General features: G+C 36.5%; 1 protein-coding gene across 9 annotated transcripts in view; it reads right to left on the bottom strand.

Moving 5' to 3' along the window:
• Nucleotides 1-3,062: 3,062 nt before the first annotated feature.
• The window catches only part of LOC105367902 (LIM domain and actin-binding protein 1), a 123,223-nt gene continuing 104,715 nt past the window's right edge, over nucleotides 3,063-21,570 (bottom strand). For all 9 annotated transcript variants that reach the window (XM_011506749.1, XM_011506754.1, XM_011506750.1 and 6 more), the window contains 4 exons: nucleotides 11,559-11,858; nucleotides 10,410-10,661; nucleotides 4,421-4,554; nucleotides 3,063-3,570 (listed from right to left, as the gene is read on the bottom strand). In XM_011506749.1, the coding sequence (XP_011505051.1) occupies nucleotides 3,381-3,570; nucleotides 4,421-4,554; nucleotides 10,410-10,661; nucleotides 11,559-11,858 (876 nt within the window). In that variant the 3' untranslated portion in view covers nucleotides 3,063-3,380. The remainder of the gene's footprint in view (nucleotides 3,571-4,420; nucleotides 4,555-10,409; nucleotides 10,662-11,558; nucleotides 11,859-21,570) is intronic.

Here is a 21,570-nt window from a genome sequence, read left to right as displayed (position 1 = left end):
TCTTTAAAATTTGTTACAAAAAAATTAAAAAATTAAAAAAAAACAACAAAAAAAAAAAATCCGTGCCTAAAATTACATTAATTATAATTAAATATATAGATAATTTGATTCGCTATTTTTTCGATCAAAACTTACAATAACATGAATAATTAGGTTTATAATGATTGAAAAAAATATATATTGTTGGGTCATACAAATTGATTTTATGTACAATTGAAAATTATTGTTTATACATCATAAGTAATACAATGTTGAATTGGAAATGATTTCTTTTATAAAACTAACAAATAATAATAATGCTTTATGTTAAAATTACAAGTTGTGACGTTTAATGACATGTGATGTATTTTATGTAAGAAAACTGCAATTTTAATATTCACCTTAGAGTATATTCATAAAATTATGTAGATAAAAATCGTCATTATTATTAATGAAAATGAAAAGAGATAATATTTTAATAATCGAATGGATTTGTGACGAGAGTCGCTCATCTATTTATTACAATAGCAAAACAAAATAAAAAAAAAAATTGTTAATCGAGTAAAAAGTTACGTTTGCCTCCGCTTATTCTCTCTATTATTACAGTGTTTTAAGAATTTGTAAATATTCAAGCCAAAAATTTGCCTATTGGCAATTTTTTACTTCATCAACTTTAAAGGATAATATTTATTGTATACACAAGCACTAGTTAGTATTCAGTTTTAAATATTAAAATTTGATATGAAATAAAAGATTTTCTATCGATGTTTGCATCAGTCTAAGTTTATTTTCTTTATAATCGAACGTTGTTCAAAAGTGCATGTTGTTAAGTAATAGACAAACATTTTATCCACCGATATAATTTAATTCAATTTATTGTACTATGTATTAAGACCAAAAACAAAAAACAAAACAAAAAACAAACAAAAGACAACAAAAAAGAAAGAAAAAAATGTACAAAAATATATAATTATAAGGGAATTATAAAGAAAATTTACAATATGAGACAAGCGAACATCGTTTGTCTTGGACTGAATAATAATTAAAGTCATTCAAATCATACGATGATCTCTATGGGACAATAAGTTTAATGTTATAACGATACTTTTAAGTATTCCTTACTTTTATTTGCTTCCCATCATTCTATAAAACAATTGAATATTAAATTTGCATAATAACGAAATTTTGAAGATTTTGATGTAATTTTTGACTTTTCAAATGTTCTTTTCAATTCTGCGCTTCTTTAAAGTTTAATATGATTATACAAATTGTCAAAAATTTTCACTTATATTGAGACGCAACGTTGTGAAAACAATGCTTAATAAAGTGATCATTAGGAATTCACAGAAAACCCAAGTATTTATTTGTCAAATAACGTGCCATTCCTTATACTCGCTGCGTATGACGCATATTTATAAAAGATATATATATATATATATATATATCGAGAGAGAGAGAGAGAGAAACAATCATGTTTAATCGAATATTTTTATATTACAAAACACATGTACATTTACATTAAATCTTAATAAATATTTGCGATGGATATAAAGAGCTGATTATATTCGACGTATGATAAAATTTAAAATAATGTTCAACTCTTTGATAAAAGAAAAATATTTTATGTCTATATTATTGACGTGTACATTTGAAACTTGATAGAAACATACTAATTTTCAACAAAATTGAAAACAAAAATTATTACTTATTAAGCTGTAACAAAACTGCGATACTTTTACATAATAAAATCTCCAAAGATTAACCTCTACATGAATTGTATATTAAATAGATAATGTTTGATCTGTAACTCATGTAAATACTTTATTTAAATAAAAATAATAAGTAGCGAAAATTATCTCATTTTTATACATATGGATAGCTATTATATTATTCCTTACCTTTATTATAAAATAATAATTATATAGCGCATAAAGTTAAGAGCTTCTTTCCAAAATAAATAAATACTTCGAATAATTAATTTAATCTTTAATACGTGAATGATTGGTTAATTGAGGTTTCCACTCGTATTTCAAACAATGTTAACAATGCATTTAAACAGTCCATTATATGTAATTTATTGTTAATATTATTTCAATCTCATATAATAACTAACATAATGTTTACGCTTTATTTTGAAAAGTAGAATTTCGTAATGTCGTAAGGGAATAATTGTCGATTAATAAATTAAAAGTCATTAAGCGGCTGAATTTGGATTTATTTTGAAAGTAACTCTGCGATGTGAAACAAATGACTACTAATAAAGTGCGAGATATTTTTATAATTAAATATATTGTATAGACAAGTAAAAAGCTTTTACACGACGTTGGCCAACGTAAGGAATGTAAGGGTAAGGGTCTTAAGGGTGGGGAGGGGAATATTACAAGTATAATGAGCGCGTGTGGCACTGTATAATACAATTTGACATAATAATATTTACCATTATTGTATAATTAATTAATAGTGATAAAATTAAGGAAAGGAAAGATAGAGTTGGTAATAAAATTGATGTGACAAGTGATATAAGTGCGAATTCGATTCGCGCAGCCATGACAAATTTTTTCTCGCTAACGCTTAAATGATCACAAATTCGTTGCAATACGAATACGAGAGTAGGAGTCATGTTATTAAAAATAAAATCGAGCGCAATATTTGAATGTCAATCTTACAATAATCTTATAGTTGTCGCATTAAAATGGAAAATTCGATTCATTAATAATAATCTATCCGAGAGCACATAATGATAATTTCAACGTACGACTGGGGACTACATAAATTTCATATTGGCAAGATATGGAAAATTTCGACTGCACTGATTATAACAAGGATAGAATTTTCAGCAAAAACGTCGGATTAAAATAGTTTAGAAAAAATTCTTTTCCGATATTCCTATCTATATGTATATATGTATATATATATATATATATATATATATATATATATATATATATATATATATATATATATATATTGCACGCTTACATCTTTCTCAAATAAATTTCCATTGAGTAATAATACATAATACATAATAATTAATATAAACTAATTAATAATAATAATAATAATAATAATAATAATAATAATAATAATAATAATGAGGGAGAGTATAAAATGGGAAAATAATGTACTCGAGGAGGGAAAGGCTAGGGAAAGGTCTGTCTCGAAGAACTCGAGTAAAAGAGAGTGGGAACCAGAAGGGAGTAGTGGGGAGAGAGAGAGAGAGACGGACACTTGATAGAGATAAAGTCAAGAGAGCCCTCCTCTCGTGAATTTTTGTGCCGAGACCACCATGGGTTTTAGGTAGGTCCTTAATCTCATCCTCGTCCTCTTCCTCCTCATCCTCCTCATCCTTATGGTTCTTCTTGGACGAGACTGAGCTTCGGACGCAGAGCTGCCGGAAGCCATCAGACGTCGCCGTTCCGGACGGCTATGGGAGCGGCGGCCGACATCGGGGGGCCCGCATTCGACGATGACCACTTGTTCTTGTGAGGGTCGACCCCGAATCCCTCGTCGTAATTACCTCGCGTGATGAAAAGCTGCTTGAAGTGCGGGATGCAGTAGAGCTTGCCATTGTTCAGCGTGAACGTGTCCATTCTAGGAAGAAGATAATGGGAAGCGACTTAGATTGTGTCATAATCACCCAGTAAGCGTCCAGTCACGACGACGACGACGACGACGACGACGACGACGACGACGACCGATGCTTAATAAACACTCTCTATCGTCGACTTTTCAACTTCGGCTTTTAACGTGTAAATAGTTGCTTTTATTGATCTTTTTTGTCTTTTGCTTTTTAAGTGAAGTTACGGGGAAGAAATGCTTCGACCATTAATTAATTGTCTAACGTATATCTCCTATAATTCGCGACTATTGATCGGAAACGAGGTGATAAGCATTTAACCATGTAATTATGTACGATGTTGAATGTCAGTCTTTTATTCTATTTAAATTTTTAACAATTTACTTGCGTCGTAGCTGTACATTAGCCATTTTTTTTTGTGTGCGCGTGTGCGTGCGTGTGTGTATCATTATTTTCTATATAAGAGTATCGAATAGTTCGAAAATTTGCACGAGAGAGGGTGTCAACGAAAGCAGCTCCTCCTGCCAGCAAATATTATTCTTCCTGTATGTAACGTGCGTGTTTGACAAATTTTTTACAAATATTTTCTACCGTTATAAATGGTAAAATGACCGCGATATTGTTGGAAAATAATTTTCAAGGCGAAAATTAAACGAATATTACACGTTTGTTTTAATAATCGCGACAAGCTATCGAATGACCGTCAATAAATATTAAGGAAGTAATATCTTTTCAATATTCGCAAGCAATAACAACTCCATAGGCATAACTATTTATTAATAGCATTGATAGTTGGAGTACCCGAGGCAATTAATGAGAAAATTCTTTTATTTGCTTTCTAATTTATGGAAAAGCTATAAATACCTTAAGATGCAATTGCATTGTAGACACCGGAAACACTGTTTGTGAAAGATCTTGTTGTTTGTCTCTACCTTTTCAAGGGGATAAACTTTCTTCTCGCAGCTTTCACATACGTCCATGCAGTTCGTTTGAATTTCCTATTGCAATGTTAAACAATAATAATAAAAAGAATAACAAAACAAAAAGTCGGTAAAATGATAATTGGATAATAAACGTTTTCAATTACGTTTCTCTCACTCTTAAGCTTTTGATAATAATAGAAACTAATGTATAATACGTGAATGTGAATTGGAAGAAAAAAAATGGAAAAGAAATTTTTCAGTCACGTACTATCATTAAAAATTAAATTATTTCTCTTTGTATTTCATTGTTTTTACATTGATAAATCATAAAAATGTATGTAGCTGCGTATGATCGTATGAATGGATGAATTAACAATAAGAATCCAATAATTTAACGACAAAATTATGCGACATAAACAGAATAAATAAGTTTAAGAAAAAGATCAATGGAATGAATTACAATTTTAATTTTATTGAGAAATATCAGTTCGACCCTCAAAAAACCGATCTTTGCTTCTTTTCTTCTCACCACAAGTTGTCAGTGCGTGTCGTACAATATTACACGTAAATATTACACGTTACGACAAGTGGCGTAATACAATATTTTTTTCTTTTTGTGTTTTATTTATTTTTTTGTTGTTGTTCATGTTTGTATTGTTGTTGTTTTTTTTTCTTCGTTTTTTGTTTCTATTGCTTTTTCGGTTTCAGGGGTTATGCAACAAAACGCAAACGCACGAGTTACACGTAAGTTAATAATCGCTATGTATAAGGGATGAGACTTGGATTATATTATATCCTTTCCTTTAAATTATAATTTAGGACAAACAAACTTAGGACTAATGTAGATTTGCAGATTCTCCTTAAAGATTAAAAGAACTATCGTCAAAAATGCATAATTTGCGACTTGAGATTAATGTCCATGTTCTTCAATAAGCGCATTGATGTGAATGCAAATGTAAATTTTCTAGTCGTACAGACGATGCAAATATATATATAAAAAAAAAATTTTTCAAATGATGGGTTAACGACTGAGTGAAATGCGATATAGACAAAGTGTGTGTTTATTATATTGCGCGAGACCCAAGTTTATGGAATTACAGTGCTATATTGAAATATAAAACTCCCATGATATTACGAAATTGCATTAGTTTGGAAAATAATTATAAGAATGTAATGTAAATAACATGATCCAACCAAATGACCGTTGACTTACATAGATTTAAACCGCTCATTTAATCGAATCATTCAAATTTGATATCTAATAAGGATGAAGCGATTAGAATTTATAAATTGTATAGCTATTAACGAATGTAGAGATGAGCATTCCAATCAATTTCACTCAGTTGATAATAAAGGCCACATCATCAACAATCAATAGTGATAATTCAATAATAGACCAAGAATCGATAAGAGTTCGATGAATTTTTCTACCGTGGTGGGGTCCTTAAAAACTACGCCAATATAGTCAGATTAAAATATGTATTAAGCATTTTCACAATATTCTCGACATTATAGGTAATTCATTGAGTTTATGTGTTTTTGAAAGCGACAAAGTTACATTTTCAAGCTGTTATGTCGAAATTGATTCGCGCATCATCGACGTCGATTAGAAAAATAGAAAGAAACGAAATTTTCCTTTCAATATATACTCTTCTTATCATCGCCTATTATAATTCGTTTGGTCTTTCGAATACTTTCACATACACTTCAGCGTACAGTTCACATACATTCATCGTACAGTTGTATTATTAAAATATATGTCGATGCGATGTCCAATGTTAGTTATGACAATTAAATACATACTCTACGCGTATTTATTTGCTATGTACGGCTTTGTTCTTTGTGCTTTGTCGTTAGTGTTGGCCAAAGTCAATGGATGGTAAACTCAATGGATTTTCCGGTGCTTTTATACTTGTAGAAAATTTTACGAAATCTATTTCGCGACGTACGCACAACAGCGCAGTTAAAATATCTTCTTCTTTTAATTCAGACTATTGTAGAGTTATATATTCTTTTATTTGAAAATATGTATAAAACCTCTTAAAAATTCATACAAACAGTGCCATTATTAGATTGCCTATAAAATTGTATGTACTATTTTTTTCGCTCAGTCATTTGATTATCATTAAAAACTGGTTTATTAATGAAGAGACATCGAATACGGACATACACGGGCCTGTTTCACCGGCATTTTTTTTTTTTTTTTTTTTTTTTTTTTTTTTTTTTTAAATGATTATTAACATTCTTTTTGATGATTATTATTAGATGCCAGTGTTCTTAAATAGAATTTTTCCCGTCGGTACTTTGAAATGCTTTGAAAGCAACTCAATCATTAATACGATAATAGAAAGGTAAAAACATCATGTAAATAGAATTGCATTTATCCATTGTTTATTTATTACGTTTTTTTTTTGTACACGGGCCTGTTTCACCGGCATTTTTTTTTTTTTTTTTTTTTTTTTTTTTTTTTTTTTACATAAAATAAATGAAACTGTCAAGAAAATAATGAAAATTTATATAGAGTTACGATAAATGTCGGCGATAAAGGCATTTTTCTTTCTTTTTTTTTTTTCTTTTCTTTGCTCTGTGAACACGGTGAAAGGGCATATTTGCGAGAAAACGAGAAAATGTTCTCGAGTCTATTCGACATTGTACTTGGCACTATTAAGTTCGAAGACTGGACTGTGTTATCATTGGATATCGCGTATATATAATTAAAAAATTATTCTTTTTACAGGTGTAAAATTCTTTGTCGTCACTACCACCATACTGCTTGTATGCCCTACATATGTTAGTTAATACATGTATATCTGGTTTTATTATTTCCTTACTTGTGTTCGTTCTCCCTCGCGCGCGCGTTCTTTCTCAACAAACCTGACCACAGATCATTAATTACTTAAGTTTTTAATTTGCAGGGGGTTTTGCAGGTTCTTCGACATTTCTAAAGAAAAAACTGCTTTAAACGTTTCTTTAAATTCATAAAATTCATAAAATTCATAAAATTCATAAAATTCATAAAATTCATAAAATTCATAAAATTCATAAAATCCGCTAAAAACGCACAACGTTCCAAGTTAAAATCATCTCTAACAACTCAAAGAACGCCATCTATATAATATACTAATATCCAGAGTTGGGCATTTTTAATTGTTCAACGAATCCAAGTCATTATGATAAAATTAATCCAACGATCGTCGTATCCAACGACATTGATGTTTGCGCTGTAGTCGTACTGTTTATTAACCGACTACATGTGTTACACACAATTATACTTAAAGAATCTTCCAATTGGACTCTTTTAATAATATGTAAGTGAATTTGAAAGGTCTGTTAAATGGTGATCGATGAATTGAAATTGCATTACGTGATTATTCATTGATCAATTGTCGATGGGCATGGTTTTGCATATTGATTTGTTTCGTACTGAATGTGTGAAAGCATTGTTAATGAAACAATTTTCATGGATAATCATATTAGAATTGGTAAGATAATCAGCAACATCGGAATACAATTGTAAATCGATCGTCATTTTTATTTACATAGAGTATAATGGCTTGTTGAACGTTTTCGAATGTGATTTGGCTCTCAAAATATCTTTCTTAATTTTCATAAGAGGAAAATCATTGGTAAGGTTGTAATAACTTAATACATACAAAGTTCTATATATTTCATTAGATGTAAGTGACACCGCGTGATTACATTCCCAGTTAATTAATAAATAAGAGAGAGAGAGAGAGAGAGAGAGAGAGAGAGAGAGAGAGAGAGATAAAACAATACAAAACAAAGCAAAAATACAGGTAGATAAATGTTTGCATAGATAAAGTAATTAATCGCTTCGAGTACTGCATCGTTAAATTACGTAACACTTAAATTCATTCGAAAGCCATATAAAACATTATTAGGAAATTAAGATAAATAAAGTATTCGTAGAGGTAATTAAAAAGGTCCAACTCTGCTAATATCATTTCGTAATATAATAATTAATTATTATAACATAATTGTAATCGCGATAATCACTATCGTAATAATAGTAATAATAATAATAATAATAATAATAATAATAGTAATAAGAATAATAGTAATAATAGTAATATCAATAATCAATTAATTGTAGGTAATCGCTTTAAGGCTGTGCAATGATACGTGTCTTATGTATACATTTGGAGGCCGTAGGTTCTTATCTTCTTCTCTCTTCAATAATTGCACGTTCTATCGTAAATAGAGGTTGCAACAATATGACTTCCCACGCGTATGTGTATTTGATGATGTTTTTGGGTATGATCCTGGGGACGTCGCTCTTTCTCTGTTTACTATCGCCCGGCCGCAAAAACCTCTTCCGTCTCATTTCCAGTCTTGCAGAGGTCGATTACTGCTCGTGTCGAAAACATCACACGTAATTATCGATAATTTGAAATCAGGGGTTATGGGTACACACATCTTTCTCACTCTTTTTTTTTTTTCTCTCTCTCTTTATATCCCTGTCTAGTTTTTCCCGTTGCCACTGCATGCGCACGCACGAACGTATTTGTAGACTCGTGTATATTTTTTCCCCGTTATTTCTTTTATTTGTTCGTTTGCTTACGTGCATGCGTGTTCGTGCGTGCACAGGCGCGCGCGCGCGCGCGTATATGCAGAGGCGAAAAAAAGGAGACAGAAACTTTAAGCGACAGAAGTAGAGAGTAGCGACAACAACGACGACGATGATAAAACGACAAGCAGGTGTTATAATACATACATTCCAAGGGCTTTTAGGCCTTAAGTAGACGCTGAAAGGCGCTTTCTCCCTTTAACCAAAGTTAGCTCCTATTTTTACACTATCCTCTCAAGGTTAATCGATACTTTTAACTGCCGCTTTTATTCACAATTTTACACAATTAGAATTGACAAAATAGAAAATTTTTATGATCATTTTGCAACTAAGTTCTCGATTTACTTTCTATATAGCGCACAGTAATGTCAACAATACCATTTATTTCAATCGAATACCATAATAAGTCTTGCAATTATTTAAGGTGAATTGTTTAAAAAAGAGAAGAAAAATTTGGAGCTAACTTTAAGTTAAATAAAAATTAATATATATATATATATATATATATATATATATATATAGGGAGAAAGAATAGAGCCATTCAATAGATAAATTAAGGAAGGTAATAATACAAATTATTAAAATTAATAATCATGCCAGGCGGTCGACACACGAACTCATGTAATTCACAAAACTAATAAAATAAGCGAAGAGACTGTTGAAATAAATTAAATCAAATAGTAGTGTCACATTAGCATCGAACGAACATATAAAAATAATAATTGAAACTGAATATTATAATAAATAATACATACACACGAAAACATGTACGTGCATTCTTGAGGGTCAAACAATAAAATGTTGCATGTCACTTTATTAAAAAAAAGTTATCCGAACGTGTTGGTTAACATAATTATTATAAACATGGATTACGTTTGAACTAAATTATTATTAATAGTAATAATAATAATAATAATAATAATAATAACAATAATAATAATAAATAATAATAAAAAGTTTAATAAAATAGACATTTAGGTGAATACTTCATTAACGCTAATTAATGTAAGTTAATAATGTTTTCATAAACACCGTGCAGAAATATATTATTCACATGTTTTTAAACTAACGGTTTATCGTTACGGGAAAAAGGTTTGAAAGGATCCCGCAGCCGCTCTACCCACAATAATTGCCATACAGCAATTAATCAATTCCATTCATCCGATTGTAAATATTGATGAAGGTGAAGGCTCGGCAGTCGATAAAGTAGAAATCAATGCTGATGCGCGTCGAGGCCAAAGATCGGCGCGGGGATCCCCGTACAAACATTTTCCACGAGTACAGACTAACCGAGCCGTTCGAACGACTAAGGATGGAGAAAAACAAGGAGTATCGCACTCACCACAAATCGATTAACCTTAACTTTGGCGGCCCGAGGCGACTCGACGGGTTGCGAGCCCAGGGACTCGAAGCGGGCCCTGAGGCTGCTCGCCGACTCGATACTCGGCTGGGAGCCGTCGGTCGGGGCCATGTCCATCTCGGCGACGTGGTGATTGTTCGTCTTACCGTCTGTCGTCTCCCACTGCTCGAATTTCGCGCGCAGAGTCTTGGCGCGCGCGGCGTTCTGTGCCGATTTCAGGAACTCGTCCTCCACCTGAAACACATCCCGAGACCGGTCCATTCCAGTTTCATCACCAGTCGCGCTCACGCTATTACGAGATTTAGGAGATGAAGGAAGAGCAGCGTTGAAGGAGTGGGGTAAGGTCGTGGGGGGGGGGGGGGGGGGGGGGGGGGGGGGTTAAAGAATTGGAGTAGGGGACCGCGTGTTGGTTGATGGATGACAAATGTAATTTGGCGGTCGACGATGGAAGACGCGAATATCCTCCTCACAAGGTTGGCTGTATGACGATTTTATTCAATTTAGCGAGTAAATAATGTTATCATAATTATACGTTGATCGTCTATGTAAATATTTAATAACTCGGTGGACAGGCGAATTGTAAATTTATTTAAGAGCATAATGAAAATTTCATAGGAATAAATCATTATTTCCTACGAATAAAAAGTGCCGGTATTTATGATAATTCTTGTTGAGGAGGAAAGGAAGGGTAGAAGTTTGACAAGTCGACATTTTATCAATGAATTGACAAACAATAAAATGCAATTATACCCAAATAGCGTTTGATTATCTTTATGATAATTCAACATTTTATCGCGTACCGATGAAAATGTTCCTCGCGATTTATTGTCCTTGTCCTGTGGCCATATTTCATGCACTTATTCAAAGTGATTTTTCATTAAAAAAAAAAAAAAAAAAAAACCAATCACATAGTGCGAGTAGCTAAGGTCAGTCCGATCGTTTTTTACTTTCGCCAAATATTGCTCGATAGGCCGTTTGAAACTTAGCAGGTAAATTACAAGATATAATGACAGGCGAATGATTATCGATGTAATAACAAAATCCCGTAGCTCTACCGCACTAGACAAAGCGCGTCGTAGGAAAAGTAGGAAATAATGTTACGAAAATTAAATTGTAGCGAAGCGAGTTTACCTTGTCGGAAGCTCTCACGTAATTCGGATTGTGCTCCTCGTCTTCGGACTCCTCGGCTTCGTCCTCTTCCTCGTCCGAGTCCGAGGCCGTGGCCTTGGCGAACTTATCCTCAGGCGGTGGCGTGAATCGCTTCAGGGGCTTCGGGCCATCTGGCAGATCTTCCTTCGTCGCGTTTTCCTCCATCTGTCGGAATATGGAGAGCATCTTGCGAGCGGTGTCCGTGTGTACGACTTCCTCGGCACGATCCTCGGCACGCACGACATCCGGGTCTCGGTAGATCTCGCGATCCGGCGAATCCATCTGGGCCGTAAAATAACGGAGGCTCTTTTGATTAATGTCGTAGGTAATTGCAGATCGCATTTATCTTTGGGACGAACGGAGCTTTTGGAATTTGGCATTCCAATCGAGTGGCAATAAGAGGCCGTTAACTGGCTCTAAACACCTTTCTCAAAATGTCACGCCCACACATTGCACCAGCCTTGATTGAGTTTAAAAATTTGGTGTTTATTAGCAAATCTTCGTGGTTTAGAACGTCTTTAGTGGGCGTTTATAAATTAATTGATTAGAATGTTCTCTCCGAGTCGTTAAGGTGAGTAACGTTAGTTGGGCAAATGGGATGCGATTAGATTTTTCTTTAGGACGGCGATGAGCGGAGTGGGGCGGGGAGGGGTCGGCGTGGGGGGGGGGGGCACAGATGGAGAGGCACATCATATCGTCCCTTATGACTAATTTTTCCTCAACTGGACGATAAAATGTATTGTTACAAGCGGCTATGGATAGAGGGAATAAAAATAAAGTGAAAATAATCGTTCCCTCGCCGTACTTTTTCACTTTATTTATTCTAAACGAATGTGTAATTCGTGTTATTTAGATGAAAACGCAATGTACAACAATAACGTGCGAGTTTCCGAGGACAAGATAATGCGGGAGAGAGACAGAGAAAATTTAGTCAAATTAATTAACCGTACTCTCCACGCTTATACTATGTCCTTCGTCGCAACTTTTTCAAGCGTAATTTAATTCTTTTTTTTTTTTTTTTTAACAAAATAAAATACATGCTCACACAAGCTAACACTGTATAATAAACAACAACAAAGTAAATACGATATAATACGAAATGATACAATTGTAATACTTGTTAGTTTGAACTTAAAAAAACACTCGTTTCAATATGCTAACAGCACAAAGACTTATATTGTAAAGAAAGATTCTATGACATTTTATGGGTTGTGGGGGGTGGGGGGGGGTGGGGGGAATAAAGAAGATCGAATAACCAATTCGGTAGTGCCACCGGACGTTTCTCCAATATCAAATTTTAAATATATACTTTGATCGAACTACCAAGTGCTATTGAACAGAAGGAAGAATTTGTTGTTTTTACACCATATTCATCCATCAATGTCGATTAAACTTTGATTAAAATTAGAAATTGGCATAAAATTAAGATAAAAGCCAAGTAAATAAATAAATAGTCGCTCGATTACGGTTAACTTTAACTTTTGTAATTGGAAAGCTCGTTAAAAGTATCGCCGCTATTCAAACGACGAGTAAAAAAAAAAAGAAATGAAAAGAAATGAAAAGAAATGAAAAGATAGATAGGTAGAAAGAAAGCAAGAAAGAAATAAAGAAATAAAAATATAGCAAAGAATGCTTTTTCATTGTTTTAAAAGTTGCGCACAAATACATCCAAATACAATAAAAAGTTGTGGTTAGCATCGCGATGGACTTATAATTGGGCTGCTATACAAAGCCTGAAGTTAGAATAAAGAGATTTTAAATAATGGTCTCTCTCTCTCTCTCTCTCTCTCTCTCTCTCTCTCTCTCGCTGTGTGAAAAAGTGTGCAAAAGCCTTACTCGACAGCAGATAATGTGCGCGATAAAGAATCGGCTCTGTGATTGGCGACAGCTGCAGGTAGTCGCGTTGCGCAAAACAACCGCATAATCAACCGATCGCTAATGAGTTAATGAAGAGAGCGTTAAACGCAAACGTACAATTTACTCTTTATCGAATGGCCGAAAGAAATTTCCCAGGCCAGTATCTCCTTTTTTTTCCCCCTCTTTTCTCTCTTAGTCGCCGCCTCGTGAAAAAGTCCGCGGATCGGCATTGTTTCATCGATTTATAACCAGCTCGCGCCTCATAAAGCACCGTTCCCTCGGTTTCTCCGCTTTTTAAAAGTCAAATACAGATGAGATGCAGCAACGGTACTCACAGCTTGAATACCTAAGCTAAATCAAGCCGCCAGCGGCACATCTGCTCCTTTCGGCCCACTCGATCCTCGATTCCGTCCCCTAAAGTCCACGGCCAAACTCTCCAATCCCGAGCCCATTGACTTATGGTAAAATTACACGGCGAACCAAATTGCCACCCGCGCTTTCGCACTGTGTTATTCTGGTCGAAAGCTCTGCTCGTGCAAGCTCCTGCTTCACCCGTTACCGAATACGCCAGCTAATTAGGAGCTAACGAGGAGGCGGCATGACAATAGTCCAGAATCCTTATCACTTGGCTCGTCAATTCGCTCGTTCATGATCGAACTTACTAATCGTATCGATCGATCATTCGTAAAAAGTGTTTTTTTTTCTTCAACGTTTCAATACCTCGCAATGGTATCGAAATTTTGCATTTAACGATTGCCAACGCCCGTGGCGAATAAAGAACCGCCAGTTATTTTCCATTTGTAGCTTTCTCCGCCTTTATAACTCTTCGAGGAAATTTTATTGAAACTGTAAAGTTTAACGGCTAGTTAAGCCGAGTGCAAATGCCAAAATGCCTTCAACAAAATGCAAATAGTAAATAATGGAGAGGCCTGTAACAATTTTTATAAAGTAGAATTAGAATTTTAGAGGATTATTGTGCTCTGTTATATTCCTATATTATGATTATTATTCGTATGGATTGTAATAGTGGCCGGTTTAACGGATTAGTGAGCAAGTACTTGAAAATTAGTTTTATTTCTAAAGAAAAAAGGAAGAAAAAAAGAATCAAATCGAATGCAATTAGTCGGTATATTTCATCCTTAGAAATTTAACATTAGAAATTATATCTGATCATTTATCCTTTGCCATGACTCGCCAAGACATGACTCCGCGGAGAAAATAACACGAATTTGAAAATATTAGACAAACAGTGGAGAGGCGACGCGGTATTCCATTAAAGCCTTGTCGTCGTCTTATTGTAATCGCTTAATCGGATGAATTTCTTCGATACCGCGATTAATATCTTTCGACCATGCCTTTACCAAATCGAGTAGCCGCGTCTTCGTCCTACGCCTATCATACAAGGATCGGTAAGGGAGCCGTGCGCGTTACTTTCTCGCTACGAAGTTTTCGGCGCGTTTTCAATCGTAAACGTCACGGCGCAGAGTTACGAGCGCCACGTGAGCCTCGTGTTTTTTCATTCTCGAAGAAACCGAGCGACAAGGGTAAAAGGAGAGGCAGACTGTCTCATAAACATCTGGCCTGGCGGATAAATAAATACAGTGATAACGGGGGGGGGGGGAACTGAACGCGACCGATAGAGCGATTCTTCGCGCGAGCGCGCTTATCTTTCGCGAGCCTCGCGGCTTTTTGCTGCGTAGCCACGTCAGAAATGTCGGCCGGTTATGTTCGTCAAGGGGTTGGTGGTGATGGTGGTGGTGGGGGGGGGGCACACCGATACCATCACTAATTTTCTTCTCTCTTCCACTCCCTTCTCCATGCTTCGATCGTCCCCCCCCCCAATACACACACGCGCGACCTACTACCGCCCCGCTCCTGGTCCCATAGCGCCAACTCTTTTTACCAACTGTTATGGTTCTTCATATTATTACTATTATTATTGTTATTATAAACCGCTGACTGTATTATAATACAGCGTAGACGTGTGTTTACGTAGACCAGCTTTGCGCTCGCGGCAACTCACGAGTCGATCGTGCGAGTTATCCATCCACCAAGCGACTCTATGAATCGTGGGAGGGCGCGTGACGGGTGGGTGTCGGGGATTGGGGGGGGGGCGAAATAGCTTAGAGGATGTATCGACGCCATACGTTTGAGGGCTCACACGGTGGGCTTCTTCTTTCTCATTCATCGCCTACTGCTTTGGCTCAATTTTCAAAGCTACGGGGCTCCGTGTTGTTACGATGATTAAGATCTGGTTAGCGTCGGCGTTAAAGGCTCTTGTTTCGTTAATACAATCATCGCTAAGAGTTTGACTGGAGCCTCGTCGTCCGATGCGCGGGGGTGACTTTTATGTGTTAACACCAGCTATTCTCGCGGAATGGCTGGCTCAGACGTCTGCGCCGCCTTTCTCAGCTTCTTGAAATTTAATTACTCCTTTTTACGCGCTACGGAGCGGCAATATAATTTTGGAACTGAAATAAAGCCGAGTGGCTAAGCGCCTCCAGTTTCTTATTTTCTCCACGGCTAAAGTTTAATGCTGATTTAATCGGGAATACGTTGCTGATTGCTTAAAGCCGACCGGCACGGCAAGCTATATTGCATAATTTCAACCATGACTTGGCCATTAACAACGAGTCCAATATTAACACGATTATATTAATAATCAAATAAATGTTCGACGATGTGACAACAAAAGTTCCGCAACTGCTGTAACGCCGATATTTCTGGTGAAATTAACGAATGATGCTTTAGAATCGTTTGCGTCAGTTTGCCAAGCTTTGTGAATAATTAGCCGAGGGATTTTCAAATGCAAAATGACGTTCAATCAGGATAAGAGAAGAGCGAAAAATGTCAGAAAATACTTACATAATGTCGAAAATATCCCTATATTATCAGAGACTTGACTAATCGTTAACAAATAGCCGCCTTACTCGTTGATGGTTGTGATTTTAGAATTTTGCGCTCCTCAATTAATCGGATTAATTAGCAAACGGCTGGTGAAAGAGGAGCACAGAAAACTTTCAAGTGTTATAAGAAGTTGGAAAGTGGAGATCCCGAGCACCGATTTACACACTTTATTGTGTACGTACGAGGTTTTTTACACACAGTACATTCTTTGTTTCTTTGTGCGTATGCGCATTCGCGTTATTAAAAACTACCGTCTGCATTAATTGCAAGATCGATTTTCTATCCCATTCGCATATTTTATCTCATATTTTATCTCATATTTTATCTCTTAATCGTGCAGTTTAGTAATGCCAATATTGTTCTAATGTCATCGGGAGTTAACGATCGCGCAATTAACGCATAAGCAACTTGGACTGCACAGGTATCCTTAAAAATTTCGCTCTCCCTCAACGCGAGCCAGTGCCGATTATAATATTATTCGCCGAAAATCGGTCGAGGGCCAATCCTGTGCTTTGCATCAGTTGACGCGCAACGCTCGTGCTCCGGTTTTTATTATAACTAAGCCGTTGTGGGCGAGGCACCCACTCGACTCATTCCACCGGCGAATCTCGACCAATGAAAGTCCATTTCACCAGGCACCATTCCATATTAACGCATTTAGAGAGCGGTCGGCGATGGATCCTGCAAAGCAACCTGCGTGTATTCGCGCGTGAAAAGCGCCTCTCGCGAAAAGACAAAGGGAAAATCGAGAGAAAGAGGGAGACGACAACAAGAGCCGACGGAAAAAGAAATCGAGAACGAGGGAAGATAGAACGGCGTGCGGAAGGTCAATTCGGTCTATGGCTTGGCGGCCCATTGTTGACGATAATTGCTCGGTCGAGGAAACGAGAGGATGAGATTTCATTGCCGGTTGAAAGGAGAGGAGGAATATGGCGAGGCTCGCCGAAAAATATAAACGACTGAATCTCGCTCGCTCATGTGTGCATTGATGCGCGTATAACTTTATCACGGGGGAGGCTGGGATATGGGCTGGGATGTGGGCTGGGCTGTGAAGATTCGTTTCTTCGGATACGGATGAGAAAGTTCGGGTGAAAAGAACGAGCCCAAGCTCCTTGCCTTTTAGGGAATTATTCGATGGATTGAACGTTCGCATGGTTGATGTCAAAATTCAATGTGTACGTTCCTTTCATTTGGATAAAAGTTCGTTGGCTTGATAACAGCCGAGATTTATTCAACATATCGTCATAGATCAAAGATTAATCGCGAGGAATTCGAACGAGCGCGGTACTACTATCGCCAGAGCAGTTTGATGTGATAATTAATTGGCGATAATTAATATGGTCTTTTGTCAGGACGAATGTCAATGTTTGTGTTGACTTGAATGGAGGACTTGGACGCGGGTATACAACGTAAATTGCGTAATAATGAAAATAATGTGAAAAATACGATGTAATCGATGTGCCATCACAAAGCATTGATTTTCAGGCTTAAATGTCGCAAAATGTCACATCAGAGCGCGCACTTTAGATTATAGTTTTTTTTTTTTTTTTTTTTTTTTTTTTTTTTTTTTTTTAAATGTAAATGTTGCTTTGTTTCTATTTTGGTTTTTGTTTTTCGACTGAAATTTGTTCCAATACTATACAATTCTACAATTCTACAATAATACAATTCTACTACCACGTAATTATCAAAAAGTCCTTATTAAACGACTCTCGAACGTTTTAACGTATAATGGTCAATTGTATCAATTAGGTCCTTAGGTGAACTACCGATGCCTCGGCTACTTTATGAAAATGATAAATTTATCGATTAAACCCGATAATAAAGATAATAAAGATACTTGACTTTTATCGGAACTTTGTAGCGTACTTTTAAAAGACTATCGAGCCTCAAATAAAGCTTATCCACTGATCCATTTATCCATGATTTATTGCTCCTCAATTTAACGAACAAAATTCAAATTGTAAATTGTAAATTTAGAATGTCATTGATACGCGGCTGAGAACACCACTAAACGATCAATGACATTATTACGTCCTGCGCCGCATTAGCATTATCATTGACAAGTTTATCCTCGTAATAATCACATACACCGATACATGCATTAAGTATGCGAATACAGGAGCGCTTACGAAGCGTAACTGCGAATGCCACCTTCCATCTTTTTCAAATCTTTTCCCGCAAAGCACTTGGGGCAGAAATACGACACTTCTTTCGAGATACGTAACAAGTCATTCGTCATCAGTTTGATCCTCGACCTAACTAACCGAAACATTGTATTTTCCTCTGGAGTGCCTCGGCTGCTGAAATAATAGATGAAACAAGAGATTGCCTACGTAGCACCTACGCCAATGTAATTACCAGCAAATTGCGGGCTTTAATTGTGGAAGGGCCTCGGGGTGGAGCGGCGTCGACGCTTCCAATTTTAATGGAATGGCCACTGCGCCGCGATGAACAATTGCGACTAATCTAATATAGAGTAGTGCGACAGTCTATACGGGCCGGACCGAGTCCACTCGGTCGCCAGTGCTCGCCAGGATAACGCCGACAGCGAAGACGAGCACGAATAAACAAGGAGAGAAAATGAAGCCGCTGCGTGGTGCGTTACCATGCGTGGACCTCGGCTCTCCCTTCCCCCAAACGTCCCCCGTGTCTGTTCGCTCATCGCTCCCTTCACCCCCGCCTCCCGCACCGCAGCCGACGCCGTCGACACCGATACTCCCCTCCCCGCCCAGTCCCGTCCAGCTGCCGTCCTTCCTGCTTTGTATTATTCGTCCTCTCGTGAGCGACCGAGCGGATGCCGCCGACACTCCGTTCTATCGATGCTCCTTCTCTCTCGGTTTTCTCCTCGCGGTATCGGTGCTCCATTTCTTACGATAACCGATCCGCGATCTTGATTCCTAAGATGATTAATAGCCGCAATTGATAATTCTCTTGTTGCTCTGGATCTTCCCCTCCCCACCTCCCGCTCCATCAATTTTCAAAGCTTTGGGTGGATCAATTGTAAATCCTTCACACACCCACACCCACACCCCCCTTCCACTCCATCTCATGGTATTGCGTATTTTCGGATTTTCCGGTTTTCGGCTAAAGCTTATCATGTAATATCGGCATATCGGATAATACGTTCACATAGATATATATTAACTTTTACGTTAGCGCTACGACTACCGACAGCATAATTTTATCGTTTTAATCAATCATCTTGCGCGTCTGATCTTGAAGTTTCTCCACAGCACCGCGACGAATAGATTTTTGCACGCGAATCAGCCGATAAGAAGACGCTTTACAACACGTTCGTCGCGGCTCTGGTGTCCCAACCAAGCCCATCGAGTTCGCATGGAATGTATTTAGACATCGAGTTTAATGTTGAATGTGAAAACAGTTTAAAAAATCTTAGTAATCGCTCAAAGTTCATTGTATTCAATATGAGATTCTAGCGCTCGTAAGCCTCATTAATTAATAAAGGCTAATGAGTTTTAGTTTTAGAAATGCAGCGAGGCATGTGCGATTATTGAGGTGCTCGCGTTCGAAAATTTGGTGGTTGGCGATATTTTGCTGGCGCATTAATAAATAAATAAATTTTAAAAAAAGAAGAAGAAGATGATGACGATGATGATTATGATGATGACGATGATGAAGAAAGGTAACCTTATAACTCGTTAAGATGAATATTTAGTCTTAGGCGTTGAGGCTTATGATGAAAATTAGGTTGAAAGGCTCGCAGTCGTCGATGCTCCATTGTGTTGTCGCTAATATGTAAAAGCTACTTTTAAGCGATAAATTTATGTGGTAAATGATTAATGAAAGTGATTAAGTACAAAAAGACATATTAAGATTTGAACTACTTACTTACAAAATCTACGGAGTGTAAAATTCAAGCCAATTAATACCGGATATAATTTTTATAATCATAGAACCTCCATAGAAGAAGCACTAATGAAATCTCTGAATAAATAAAATCTTTGCACACCTATAGCAGCATCGTCAACTTATTCTAGATTTATAAATCTAATAAAATATTTAATAAAATCTTAATCCGATCGATGCTCTAAATTGAAAGTCATTTTTGTTACCACCTCCCCCCCCCTCATCGCCCTCACCGCCCCACATTAAATCGACGATTACTTAAGGCTGACCGACTCTTAACGAAAACAATCATCCAATTGTCAATGTAACGCTTTGTTCGGTCGAATCTTTTCAAAAACTTGTTGCTTTCTAGTGAAAAGGCTGGTTAATTAAACAACGTACTTTCAGGCAATTCATGTTCTAATAATCCAAATTACCGATTAAACATAAGCGCACTTTTCATCTTGAAGATCGAAAAATATTTTTAAAAGATTTTACAGTTATAACGGTTAAATATTCAAATATTCAGATGTTTAAGCATTATACCGACGGAATAAGGAGAAAATTTTAATTTCCCCCGGAACGGGAGGAGGAGGAGAACAGAGATAAAAAAAATCCTTTAGATTCGTGTTACTCGCTCGTTACACAACGCTTTCCCATCTTTCACAAACTACTCGATTGCCATTTGAATGAATTTTTTTATTTATTTATTAATTTTTTTTCTTTCATTATCTGCGCCCAAAGTACGCTACACCCTTATAAACAGTGCTCATACGAACTTTAGCGCCGTAAGGGAATAAAATGTCCTTGAAAGTTCTCATTTATAAGCAGCAGTCTTAGACGATTTAAGCAATAAAAGAGATCGAGCGATAAAAATCAACTCCGCGGACTTTACTTTTAAAATTGATCTCAACAAGCTCGTTCATTGATGTTTGGATTTAACGCTTGAAGGCTGACAAAGAGAGAAGACTTTCGACACTCGCGCTTCTTCCAATGTCCAGCCAACAAACGTGTTTACACGCCCGTCAGTAATAAATTCTTACAATATTGAATTATAAGGAGGCAGGAGCCTCGTCGTTAAGGGACCCACGTACCGCACGAGCAAGCGCTATAAAAAAGCTCGTAATAAGCATCCAAATATCGTAAGCTACAATTTACAGTGTACACATCCGGCGGCCAATTACCTTCAAGTTCAAGCTCGAGCGTAGACGCCGCACTGAATTCAAAATTGGAGCTCCTCGCTCCTCGAGTCACGTACGTCGAGCGTGCGATGCTGCGATAGCTCAGAGGCACAGTGAGAAAGAGATTTTGAGAGAGAGAGAGAGAGAGAGAGAGAGAGAGAGAGAGAGAGAGAGAGAGAGAGAGAGAGAGAGAGGGAGCG

This window comes from Ceratosolen solmsi, unplaced genomic scaffold (genome assembly GCF_000503995.2).
Source record: "Ceratosolen solmsi marchali unplaced genomic scaffold, CerSol_1.0 scaffold6, whole genome shotgun sequence".
NCBI classification, from domain to species: Eukaryota; Metazoa; Arthropoda; class Insecta; order Hymenoptera; family Agaonidae; genus Ceratosolen; species Ceratosolen solmsi.
Note: the sequence above shows the minus strand (reverse complement) of the source record. Positions and strands in the feature narration are given on the sequence as shown.